General features: G+C 37.7%; 1 protein-coding gene across 1 annotated transcript in view; it reads right to left on the reverse strand.

The window, feature by feature from the left end:
* The window catches only part of ZPLD1 (zona pellucida like domain containing 1), a 130,903-nt gene that overhangs the window by 75,175 nt on the left and 41,511 nt on the right, over window positions 1-14,217 (reverse strand). Inside the window, exons 2-3 of the mRNA XM_089652898.1 lie at window positions 10,049-10,269; window positions 4,614-4,795 (exon numbers count right to left, since the gene is read on the reverse strand). Of these exons, the coding sequence (XP_089509024.1) occupies window positions 4,614-4,795; window positions 10,049-10,269 (403 nt within the window). The remainder of the gene's footprint in view (window positions 1-4,613; window positions 4,796-10,048; window positions 10,270-14,217) is intronic.

Below are 14,217 nucleotides of genomic sequence, written 5' to 3' on the forward strand. Positions count from 1 at the left end.
TTGCATTACTTTAAACTCCTAAAAATAAAAAAAGTTAAAATGAATTTGCCCATTAAAGAAAAAATAAAACCAGGTTTTGCTACAGTATTCATTTTAAATCCAAAGATTTTCCCTGCAATACTGTTTTTCTGATGTCCTTGTTTTATGGCACCAGCACTCTTCAACTCACTCATGAACCCACCGCAGCTTGTGACTGGATAGTGAAACGAGAAGCAGCACAGTTTTTAGCTCACTCCTCTGCCACACTGCTTTCTCTTCCTATTGACATACTTCTTGTAAGTACATAAGCTAATTGGCTCACTGTACTGCTTTTTCCTCTCACATTTCAGATCTGCTATGCAGGGACAGCAAGTTACTGATGCAAGGTCAATTTCAGCTAATTACCCTGCTTGTATTTAAAAAATACATTCAATGACTATACGAATAATTAATTAATTAACTGTATTCATTTGTGCTGTTTATATTTGCCTAGTGTTTAAATAAAAAATACACAAGGATAATTTGTTTAAACACCATTTTAAAAAGGATAAAATGCCATGCCTTTAAAGCGGAGCTCCAGGCTCCCTCCCAAAAATTAAAAGTCAGCAACTCCAAATCCTGAAGCTGTTGACTTATAATTTAAGGACACTTACCTGTCCATGGATCCAGCGATGTCCTCATCCGAGCTTCTTCAATTGGCTTCGGGTGCAGGCACCGCTGTTAGATAATTAGTTTATCTGAAATATCCATTAAACACTGTAAATAATATTCTAATTATGAATATATTTCATTTAGATCTGTATCAATGTGGGTGTGTAATATGTTTTCCCATAAATTGCTGTTCTACAGATAGTTGAGGATGGTTTAAGTTGCCAGAGGGAATATTCTATTAATTACAACTTTTTTACAGTGTAATAGAAGTCTTGACGCTCCATTGCTGAGATTCCTCTTTCAGAAGGTTCAGTGCCAGAGTTAGTTTATCTAACAATGGGACCCAAACCTATTGGCTTCACAAATATCCACTTCAAAGGATCCCTCATTTAGATATGCAATGAAGGTGGCCAGCTTTTCATGAATACCTAATTTCCCAGGAAAAGGTCATGAACTGGCATACTTAAATTCCATAAAGGATGTTCCAAGACTTGCCTTAAATGGGGTTGGTGTATGCTAAATACAGGGGATTTGAAGTTAGCCAACTATGAAAGGGAAAAGATTTGCCAACCAATCAGAGCTACTCCATGAAAACTAATGGAGAAGAGGCCTATAACAATAGACACTAGATGGAGAGAGAGGCTCTCTTTGGAAAACCAGTTATGAGAATGGAAGTAAGTACAGTTCCATGGTAATTATGGAATATATCCCTTGCACTTATATCTAAATGTTTGTCTTATGTCTTTTCTGTCTCACTGTTTGTATTTTGTAATATTTTCGAGCTTTCTTAATAATGTTTCTTTTGTGTAACTAGGTAGATTGCTTGTGTTAGTTCAGACCTCCATCCTATTTACCAATACATTTTGGTTGTTGTGTTAAACCTTTCACTTTCGGGTAAGAACTCTTAATTTACCAAATCATATCAGAGAAATATTGTATTTCAGAATCTATAGATTTTGTAAACACAGCCATCTTAAGTAAGGGAAACCAGCAGCTCTTTGTGAATGGTCCCATGGCGATCTGACCCGGAAGTGAAAGTGGGTACCTGTGAAAACCAGGTACCCACTACCCCCCAAAAAAATGACAAATGTGGTAGTAAAAAGGATACAAACAAGCGGAACTTCCTCTTTTGGGTGAAGTTCCACTTTAAACTCTATTCAACATGATAGGTTTATTAATATTAGTGGAGATAATGCAGAGTTGATAATAGCTATAATTATACTTCTATTATTAAATATTGCTTATTGCTCATTATTTCTGTAACAGTTAGTGAAGTGATGTAATGAAGAGGAATCTTCTTTATTGCTCTTGCTTGTAGGATGATCCTTTTAACTTAAAACTCCATAAGCAAGACATACTTAAAATAAACATGAGTCTGCTAAAACTGAGCATTAAATTTGCAGCAATTATAGCAAACATACATTTTTTACATTGTTCTATCATTGCAGTTATTACTATCGGAAACTGTCTGCAGTGTAATAAACATGGGGGTAAATGTGAGTGAGTTACAGTGATCTTTGGAGAATGTATGCAAATTTGACATGCCTGAATACCCAACATTGATAAATCTACCCCATACTACCAAATATAGATGTTTAAGGAAATTTATAAGAAAGGGAATGCTAGTTGCATTTGGAGCATAGCACTTGGTTAGTTTACAGCTAGTTACTCAGAAAAAAAAAATAACTTTTGCATTATTCAAATAAAAAAAATATTTTACATGCAGCACAAGATGGAAAAATGATGAGGTCTGAAACACTTATAGTATAGGGAATGACAAATGTTTATATTGTTATTGTAATCATGGGAATAAACACGTTCTAATTAGTTACGTTGGCATAAATGCAAATATGATTTCCTTTATTTCAGAAAAAGTTTAACATTAGTATTTAAGTCAGCAAAATCCACAATGCTTACAGTTTGCAAAAGTAAATATTTATTTGAAGGTGAAAGTAGGTATAAAATATTTATGCAAATATATTAGATAACTTTTTTCTTTAATGCATATTTTTATACATGCTTACATTTTGGGGGGTTATATACAGTATAATCGTGTACATGAGCAATTACAGTTGCAAGAAAAAGTATGTGAACCCCTTGGGATTACGTGGAGTTTTGCATGAATTGGGCATAAAATGTGCTCTGAATGTCATCTAAGTCACAACAATAGAAGAACACAGTCTGCTGAACATAATACTACACAAACATTAGATGTTGCCATGGTTTAATTGCACATAACATGTAAACATTCACAGTGCAGGGAGGAAAAAGTATGTGAACCTTTGGACTTAATAACTGGTTGACCCTCCTTTGGCAGCAATAACCCCAACCAAATGTTTCCTGTAGTTGCAGATCAGACCTGCACAACGGTCTGGAGTAATTTTGGACCACTCCTCTTCACAAAACTGTTTCAGTGTAGCAATATTCTTGGGATGTCTGGTGTGAATCGCTCTCTTAAGGTCATGCCACAGCAATTCAGTCGGGTTGAGGTGAGGACTCTGACTGGGCCACTCCAGAAGGCGTATTCTGTGCTGTTGCAGCCATTGTTTTGTTGAATTACTTGTATGCTTTGGGTCATTGTCGTGTTGCATCACCCATCCTCTGCGGAGCTTCAGTTGGCGGACAGATGGTCGTACGTTTTCCTGCAAAATGTCTTGATAAACTCTGGAATTTATTTTCCCATCAATGACAACAATCCGTCCAGGCCCTGAGGCAGCAAAGCAGCCCCAAACCATGATGCTCCCTCCGCCATGTTTTACAGTGGGGATGAGGTTTTGATGTTGGTGTGCTGTGCCTTTTTTTCTCCACACATAGTGTTGTGTGTTCTTCCCAAACAACTCAATCTTGGTTTCATCTGTCCACAGTATATTTTGCCAGTAGTGCTGTGGAACATCCAGGTGCTCTTTTACAAACTTCAAACGTGCTGCAATATTCTTTTTGGACAGCAATGGCTTCCTCCGTGGTGTCCTCCCATGTACTCCATTCTTGTTTAATGTTTTCCTTATTGTAGATGTGTCAAGAAAAATGTTAGCATGTGCCAGAGATTTCTGTAGGTCTTTAGCTGACACTCTGGGATTCTTCTTTACCTCATGCAGCATTCTGCGCTGTGCTCTTGCAGTCATTTTTACAGGATGACCGCGCCTAGGGAGAGTAGCAACAGTGCTAAACTTTCTCCATTTGTAGACAGTCTGTCTTACCGTGGACACATGAACATCAAGGCTTTTGGAGATACTTTTGTAACCCTTTCCAGCTTCATGCAAGTCAACGATTCTTGATCGTAGGTCTTCTGAGAGCTCTTTTCTGCGAGGCATGGTTCACATCAGACAGTGCTTCTTGAAACCAGTAAACCCAAAACAGGTGTGTGTTTTTTAAGGGCAGGACAGCTGTCAGCAACACATCCAATATCATCACACTGATTGGAGTCAAGGTTGGCTCACTCCTGGCTCCAATTAGCTCTGGGAGAAGTCATTAAGCTAGGGCCTCACATACTTTTTCCTCCCTGCACTGTGAATGTTTAGATGTTATGTGCAATTAAACCATTACAATATATAATGTTTGTGTAGTATTATGTTCAGCAGACTGTGTTCTTCTATTGTTGTGACTTAGATGACCTTCAGAGCACATTTTATGCCCATTCATGCAAAACTCCACGTAATCCCAAGGGGTTCACATACTTTTTCTTGCAACTGTATGATGTTCAAAACACAGTATCCTATATCAGTCATTCAGATTTATTTCTACTGCATGCAGAACAGTAAGGGTTGAATTCTGATTGCTATGAATTACTACAGTTACCACATTTGTTTATTAAAAAAGCCTTTTTGTTTGTGATCCACAGAACAGTAGATAAGAAGGGTCGCTCAATATAGTTTGACTCATATGGTTCTAAAAGAGAATTTTTGGGAAAAATATCTAAATAGTGTTCCGGATGATTCTTGCCTTGCCACTTTGTATGTTTAAACATAATTAAAGTGTATACTTACGAAGCCAGCTGAGTGTTGTTTACCAAATATTCCAGGGGATAACTGCAGCTAAATTTGTATAAAAGTCCAGGCAGATAACTAATAATGGTAGGAGGGTCTGGGGTATCAATATATCCAGAAATATTTCCTATTTGTATCATTGAAACATCCCCGTATGCATTGACTCCAGGTACAGTTGACACCTGTTAAATAGTCACCACATTATAAAGTCTAAAGAATGCAATCTATGTCAGAGACACAAGTATATAATAGACTTTAGTGAAATTAGGATGTCATGTATTATTTTTGTGGGATTACATAAGAAATATAATACATTAAATAATAAATATGATAATGAAACACAGGGCAGACATTTTGCCAGTCCAGTCCAAAGCCTATGAATCCTGTCCTCAACATGGGCCTCCAAGTAATACATTATTTAACAGCTTATACAAAAACAAAATCTTTATCAATAAAGTCTAAAGTTAGAGATGTGTTGCAGGTCCAGCACAGCTGACAAGGCAGCTCACAAAAGAACTGGAATATTGCTTGGTCTAGAGTAGGCCAGGGCGTTTGGAACTTGGTAATCAAAAGCATCACTAATAAATATTTAACTGACTTATTTAATGAATGTGTAAATGGTGTATAGTAGCACGTTAATATATCAAAGGATTTAAGGAGTGAAAGTATGTGGATAATTCTGAGGCTGGGGATATATGTAGACATAATTTCACCAACCTCGTTCACCAACATTCATTAACTGGCTCATAAAAGCTGGGTTAGGATGAATGTTCACATATATTGCAATGGAGAGAATGGGGGAAAGGAGAGCAGATGCTACCAGAATTTGTCTTATTCAGAAAAATAACAATTGGATAGTTTATTGGACAGTTTATCTAACCTATTCAACATGCTTCTCACCAAGAGTGTTTGAATTGCATGTGTCTGGCATTCTCCATTGACATAAGATCAACCAGATAAGACAACTGTTACATCCCATCTATAGAAAACATTATAGAGGACAGACTACTTTGCTTCACTGCTTTGTTTAACAAAGAAGGGTCAGGGTACCCAAAATAGCAAACTGTAATACATATTTACTTACCCTTTCCCTTCTTTTCAGTCCACAGCCTCTTTTTAATAAAAAAGAGCCACGCAAAACAAAAAGAAACCCTAAAAAATAAAACAAATATTTTAAAATCCACGTTTATTTTTTCTTGATCACAACATAAACAGGTTTATTCAATAAGGAATTGCAAAGATAAAAATGTATGTGCAAATTTCAGTAGCCCATGAAAAACAGAAATGAAATTTTAATTGATTTGACTATAATAAGCAAATCTGAAGAGATGGGTTACTGCAGTTTGCACATCATTGTTGCTCTGCCTTGTTGAATAAGCCCAATAGTTTCTTTAATCCACATCTTTTCCCTGTGTTTTTAAAGCAGTTAAAGACAATAAATATCATGTAGACCTGGCTATGTTGTACTGGAAGCACAGTGCAACTTAGTAACAGTTTTATTATATAATGGTGCAGCTTTAGCAATTATGAAATTCCTTATGATTTTACTTTTTGTAACACAGGACTTACAAAGTGTTAATAACACATAGTAAATAAATGCTGCAGAAGTCTGCTTATACCTGATAACACTGCTGGTTTATTTTTACGTTATACATTTGTTTCAGCAGACAAGTTATTTATTTTAAGAAAATTACACTATTAAGACTCCATCAATACTGAATATCCTAAATTTCTGATTTTTTTTGCTTCAAAAATATAATAAACAGAAAGTGCGTGATTAATTTTAACTAAATATTTATATATTTAAAACCTTCAAAGAAAGAACTAGAGATGTTGGATCAAGAAGAAAAATCACATGGACTTACAAATATTTGTAATTTTATTATATTTGAAAATATTATTAGAAAGGCTGAAAGAACAGAAATAATGAAGGGAATGAGCTTGCAAATAAAGTACAGTAAAAACACAGTAAGTTCCTTTCATGTTGATTTTAATATTTATCATTTATCATTTCCCACTACTAATTACAGAGATTTAGGAGAACTCAAGTCAATAGCAAAATGCCAGTAAAAACATATTTCAGGTTAAATACACATTTTTATAAATTTAATCTTGGTGAGCTGCAAAAGTACCTTTGTTACCATTATAACATTGACCAATAAAGTAGTGACTTTTGAATCAAACATCATTGTATAATGGCTAGTTTGTTGTCCCTGATATACAAATAGGAAAATAGAAGTCTCGGCTGCACCCCAAACATTACTATTGGCCTGATTGCAGCTATGGGTTTGCTGTAGCAATTTAACAGGTGGTGCTATCAATTTTGAACAATAGATTGTGTATCATCAGCACACAAAATCTGACTTCATTGTCACAAGTAGAAGCAACAATAAATGTTTTCAGGCCATGCAGGGTTCCCTTCATCAGGCAGACAGTGTAACTGAGAAATAATACATTACCCTGATGTCTCATCTACCCTCCAATGAAGCTGATGGAATGCAGGTTGCATTACATCAGCTTTTGCCCCAGCCAGGTTTAGGAAAGTGAAAGGGGGACCGAAAAGTGACATTTTACACATCATCTCCAGGTCAGCAAGAAGAAGGGGAGGAGAGTGAACATTTGCTCACTCTGTTCCCTTCTTTCTACTTGGCCGCACCCACATGGAGCCAGGAATACATGGTGAAGGTGCCGTGCCAGGAGGCAGCTGTTACTGGGGGTGTTGGAAGCAAACCAGCAGCTGCACAGCCACTGGGTCACTTCCATATGATAGCTAGCAGTCAGTTTGTCAGTTATACACACACTTCCAGTGGCTACAGCCACCATGAGTGTGTGTAAAACCCATCTCACTGTCACTTCAGTATGATGTAGTGAGGTGGCAGTGAAAAGGTTAAAGCTCTCTTACTGCTTCTTATGAATATTGAAATCCTCTAATTACTATAGTGAGGACACAGGTGTGTTTTAACCAGTTGAATATTAGTCCTCTTATACTCCTTCATTAACAGACAATTTTTCAGTTATTAGTGCTATGATAGTTTAACAAGACTGTACCTGAATACATGTTATCACATTTTTATTTGAGATAAGTAGATTTTCTTTTGGTGGTTTTTAATAACTGCTTACTATATAAAATAATTAAAAGACTACAAATTTTGATTTAAAAAAAAATATCTTCCCTCACAATGGATCACAAAGGTGATCCAGTTTTTTGCAACTATTTTTTATTTTTTTTGAAAAGCAGAAACATACTTGCATTGAGGTGGTTAAAACATGAGCCTGGTAATGGTGTAGAAGATGTACTACATCATTAATGTACAGGTGAAACACAGTGGGAAGAGGAGGTTTAATGTACAGGTCATATACAGTGAGAGGATGGAGATGGGGGTTAATGTGCAAGATAATAGGTGAAGGTATTAATATGCAGGTCACTACAGAGGTAGGATACAAGTTGTAAACAGAGAACTATTTCAAATAGTTTTCCAGAATCATACATCCATCAGTCACCCATTTATTAAATGCACACTGGTAGTAAAATATATAAAGAATACACTGTTGCCCAATGAACAGTAAATAAATTTAATGACTGATGAGGTCAACTAGTTTTCTTCTCGGTTCTCTCCTGCAGTCAGCAGGCTCCTTGTCAGAACCTTTGCATACAATACACCTGACTGCCACCCATTCCTCTTTCAATCTGAGTGTTGTTGTACTCAAGACTGTAAGAGACCAATACCATGTCCAATTTGGACACTTACATTATTTGCAATTACAAAAAAGAAATTTAGTGAAAAGCAAAGAAAACAACATTTCTTCGTACAGTAAACCTCTCATGAGATAAATAAGGGAGGAATTAATGCTCAATTTCTTCTGGAATGCTAGCTATCTTGCTGTTATACTTTAAGAATCACAGGCAAGGACTAATTGTGGAGTTCAGGAAACTCAGAAAAAGTCATAAGTACTTTCCTACATACTTTTTGAGATCTGGTACTATAAGTGAAGCTGCATTCACTTTGAATACCCAATCATGTGCAAAGGATTTGAAAAAAGAAAGTAAACAGAATTGTCTCCCCCAGGCGATTGACATCAACACAGCTTAACATTATTGAAGAATTTGAAATAAGATGGTTACCATGAGAATCAAGCAACCAGCATTTTCAGTAGGAGGGGTTAGCAATGGCAATCTGCATGTTTCTCTCATGACAGGTTTTCTTCAATATGATTAGCTTTTGAAAGTGAACAAAGGATTTCTGAGCTGTAGGGATGAGGTTTGAGTAGTAGTAGTTCTACTGCCACTAAATGTGACAGCTTTCCACTCAAAGCTATGCATCTATCCCTGCACATGGGTGATAAGACACTGGTGGTCGTCTGTGTCCAACTGGCAATGCCATGTAGGCTGCCTGCATCCTAGAAACTGACATCATTGATTGCTAAGACATTTGGCTAGGTATGGTTTAGGAGATGGGGGGCCATAGGCTTACTGCTCCCCCATTAGTGGCCAGCCAGGCTGTATTATCGATTAATGGTCTGGAATAGGCTTTGATCAGACCCCATGCTTTTTTTTCATTGTTTTTTTTTTCATGTGTCCACCCCCCCCCCCCCCTTAAAATTGTAAATGTCACTTTTGCTTAGTACATTGTATAGGTGTGTCACTTCACATGAATGTTAGTAAAATTATGTGTTTATGTGTTTTTAATGTTGTCCTTTAAGGTTTTTTTTGTGTTGGTACATGTCGCCCAGTGCAGTACCCAAGCTGTTTTAGGAAATAACTGATTTTCAAGATTTTCTTCCCATTGACTTTGATGAGGTTTGCATTAAATTTCATAATTTGTGGATTGTTTTTCTCCGAACATGGCCCTAAACTGAACCCAAGCAGATTCTCCCATCACTATAAAGCAGTCATTTGGTTCCTTTAGGTGGTTGTAAAATTAAAAATTTTTTTACACTAATGTTTCCTCTGCATCAAGGTAAAAATTCCTTTTAAAAGATATTCTGCCCCTTAAACACTTACCTGAGCCTGATCATGATCGAGTACTGTGCCTATCTGCAGCAGCTCTTCTCCTCTCTCTCTCTTTTCTCCTGTTGCTTTCATTCAAAGATTGTGAGCAGGGCAAATCTGCCCTGTGTGTGTCTATAGATACAAACAGCCTGGCTGGGGATCAAGCCCACACAAGTGCCCCCATTGCAAGTTCCTTGCTATGGGGGCACTTGAGGAAGTGGAGGAGCCAAGAATGCTGGCAGAGGACCACAGAAGAAGAGCTGGGCCACTCTGTGCTAAACCATTCCACAGAGCAGGTAAGTAGAACACGTTTGTTAAACAAAAAAAAAACCTTAACAATAACTTACAAACATTTAAGTAAAAATCCTACAAAGATGGAGTTAGATTTCAGGCAAAATTGTAGAGCAGCCTCTACAGTATAACATTAATTAGAGTTTTTACTTACCACTAGGTTATTTGCACAGGATTCCAATGTGCTCAGGTTAATGGTAAAAATTACCACTGCAGGAAATGTGTTGTTGTTTATAAATCCTCTGCAGTGAGCGTCTCCATGTTTTCCATTAAGTGATAAGTCTGTTTCTGAATAACCAGAAAAGAGAACTGTGCAAAAGTTTATCTTCATTGTAATTGTCTGCACTCCACAGTAAACGCTGATATCTCTTTCGGCTGAAAATGAAAAAGTATAAACTGGTAGTTGTGGAATTTTCTAAAATTATAAACTGAAATTTGTTGCAGTAACTTGAAATGTAAACTATGTATAACTTGTATAACAGAATTTTGCAGAAATATACTGTACTTGTAAATGTACATGTCAAGCAAACAGCCTAAAACAGAACAAGTAGTTTTATTAAATTATATTTTAAAATGACTCTTATACAGTGTGGGGATCACATTGTAAAGCCACCCCTTCCTCTCCCCTCATCCATACAAATAAAAAAAACATGGATTTCAACTTGTACATGTATATATAACGTATTGCGCCTTGTAGTGATTCTGGCAATGTTGTGGCAGTACTTGTGTATGGTGTTTTGCTTTCGTGGAATACTTGTCTTGGGTTGCACTGCTGTCTTCAAAGAAGTATAGGCATCTACACAAAAGTGTAAAAAAGGGATATCTTGAATTAACACTATAAAAGGGCGTACAGAGAGCTGAATAGGTTAAAATGCACATTAGTGAATCTAGCCATACCGATGTATTTACACAAGCAATCACTCCGAAACTATCTGCTTACCCTGTTATTATACTCACCCTCTATTTAGTAACATTTTTTGTTACTTAGCATTATATGAGGGACTTCAGTCTGTTTTTATGGTTGAAGAATGTTTTTGCAATGGTAAACATTTAGTTTTTGGCTTGCCAGGGAGCACAGATATGGCTGTTTACTCTTTTTTCTAATCTACAGCTATGTGTGTTCGCCCAAAACACAGGGCTATGTGACTGCACTTACTGCCTCCCTCTACTTCCTGTCTACATCACTTCCTGTCTAACTACGCCTTTCAAACTAGTTATGCAGGCCATACATGGTTTGAATTCTGAATGATATTTCAACTGAAAATCGGAAATGGCGTTTGCTGAGTAATCCGATGGTGCCATCATTGATTTCGAAAATCAGCGGACCAAGTCATAAAGTTCACCCCATATAACATGCAAAACTTCTGTTCCTTCCAGGTCACGGCTCATGCGCATATTCTTTTCGGAAAAACAATAGTACGATTTTGCCATCATTGAGTTGAAAATCTGTTGTTTTTCACAAATTTTCCAACATGCCCTATCGCTGAAAAGGGGAGGAGCCATGGAAATCGGCCGATGCCATTGACCCACTAACAGAGCGAAAATCTGCCAATTATTCTTAGGTCCGATTTTTGGAGGAAAAATCGGTCAATTTTTAACCCATGTATGGCCGGCCTTAGTCATTTGACCTCCTGAAGATTTTACCACCTTAATGACCAGGGCATTTTTTTTGCCATTCAGCACTGCGCTACTTCAACTGGCAATTGTTCGACCATGCAACACTACTCAAACTATATTAATATAATTTTAATTGAGCCTTTTTATGGTTGTATTTGATTACCACTGAAGTTATTTTTATTATATAAATGAAAAAAAGACAGAAAATTAAAAAAAAAGCAAAATATTCTACTTTCTGTTCTGAAACATATGCAATACAAAAATCTAATTTGTTCAGAAATATAGGCCAAAATGTATTCTTTTCTTTGGTAAAAAAAAAAACAAACATCCCAATAATTGTATATTAATTGGTTTGTGTGAAAGTTATGGCGGTGGTCAGCGACTTCTACTGGGACAGCAGTAAAACAAGCGCATTAGCATAGAAGAATCCCAGGTATGACTCAAACACAAGTAACCCTTTAACTTCCAAATAGTAGCTAAAAATTATATTCCACATTTGCTACAATAAAATCTCTAAAATGGCCATAGCAACACATATAGTATCAATTTATTGAAAGCTTGACATTGTTACAAAGAAATCAAAATCAAAGAATCTGGGTAACAGTCCACACTGCCCAAAATAACCAAAACTCATAGATTTTTGCTCACATTTTGATGTGTGAACTTAGCATTTCTTGGATTCCCTAGTGCTCCCTAGTGCTTCCTGCAGTTGATCTAATTCTATGCTGCATCAGGCTGCTTTTGCATTCCCATTGATTTATTGGGCAATATAATAATAGCAGTTGCCAGGAGCAAAGTAAATACCAGCTATTTCTGGGTATAGAAAAGCATTTGTGTCATTCCCTTTACTTTCATGAGACAGTGCTGGTGATTGGCGAATGACCCAGTTTTGCCATATGGGGTTGGGGGGTAGTTTACCAACAGCCCTCCTCCCTGTCAGCTTGGGCACACTGTTCTGGATGGCTGAGCAGACCCATCCAGAGCAGTGTGCTTTACAGTGAAGCACACACACCCCCCTGCCCCCTAGTAAAACACTCCGCGCACACAGTTAACCCTTTGATCGCCCCAAATGTTAACCCTTTCCTGCCCAGTGCCATTAGTACTCACTATACTGTGTTGGTGTAACTGGGGATGTCAGTGAAACCAAATCAGTTTCCCCCAAGTGTCAGAATGTCCGCCGCAGTCCCACAGTCCCGCTATAAGTCGCTGATTGACGCCAATATTAGTAAAAAACAAACAAACAAAAAATTCCGGTATCTATGCCGCCATTTGTAAATGCTATAACTTTCATGTAAACCAATTAATTTACACATATTGGGATTTTTTTTAGCAAAGACATGTAGCAGAATACATTTTGGCCTAAATTTATGACCAAATTAGATTTTGAAAATTTTTTTTACTGGACATCTTGAACCACTTCCACGCTGCCTTATAGTACAAATATTGCTACAGGGCGGCACGGGTGTGCAAAATCATGTATATATACCTGATTCATGCTCCCACGGTTTTCACACTCCTCCCAGATAGTGTCAGATTGTCCATCAGTATACCAATAATCGCATTTAACCCCTTGATTGCCAGGAACATGCTCACATACACAACAAACCTCCTTTGCTAGTATAGTGTCTGAACAGATCAATATCACTATACCAGCTTTCACATTAGTATAGTGGCCCCAAAAACACAGTATTAGCAGGATTACCCCCGGCACCTGCCAGCACCTGCGCCTAGCCCCTACGCTTACCTCACCCAACAAGTGCAGTGTCAGTAGATCACTGTCATTTGATACATTGCACACAAAACTGCAGTGTTCGCAGAATCAGGCATGATCTCTGCTAGCACTTGCCGGTAATTTTTTTTGTAGCAGTTCAAGCAGTCCTTGACAGATAGCTCAGATGATGGAGAAGAGGTCCCTGCTAAGATCAGGGGTACCCGACCCCATTCACAGGTAGCCGAGATGTTCAAAACGCATGATGACTCTCACATGCAGCAGAGTGCCAGTACTAGTGTCGCACTACCTTTTGGTGAACTGGTGAGCACCAGCAGCCTAGTACATTCTGGTCTTTCACATGCCAGCACTGCAGTATCACTTGGTGACATGGCGAGTCCCATAAATGCAGTACAAGCTGGTGCAGTGGAGAGCACAAGTGGTGTCCTGCAACCACCAAGAATTTGTACACAGGCCCGTAGAGCCCCTAGTATCCTTCCAGATGTGCTTGCAAATCCTGATTGGTAGCCCACAAATTCTGCAGCACCCGTACATCCCCCATTCACTGCCCAACCCGGAATTCAGGTGGAAACAGCTAATTTAAATACTCCCCTTGATTTTTTGTAGCTGTTTTTCACAGAAGATCTGTATGCATTGATTGTGGATCAGTTTATTGCCGACAACCCAAATTCAAAGTTTTGGTAAATGGGTCCCAAGTTTTCTCACTTGTTTGCTGAGACTGCTGTGGGTTCACATGAGACAAACCCGTAAGTAGGGAGCCACGTCCAGTGGAATTATAATTACTACAAATCACCAAGGACTTCATGTTTTGGAGGTCATATTCATCAAGTAAGGAGATGGTGTGCATTGGGTTGGTAGACTACATGGAACACAGATTATTGTTTGCAACATCATTACAAACTTTTCACTAAAAATGCAGGTTTTATTGTTAATGTGCAATGTGTGACATTTCTTGCTTATAGAGCATATGTGTTGTG

This window comes from Staurois parvus, unplaced genomic scaffold (assembly GCF_062004578.1).
Source record: "Staurois parvus isolate SC_StPar_1 unplaced genomic scaffold, SC_StPar_1.0 ptg000696l, whole genome shotgun sequence".
Taxonomy (NCBI): Eukaryota; Metazoa; Chordata; class Amphibia; order Anura; family Ranidae; genus Staurois; species Staurois parvus.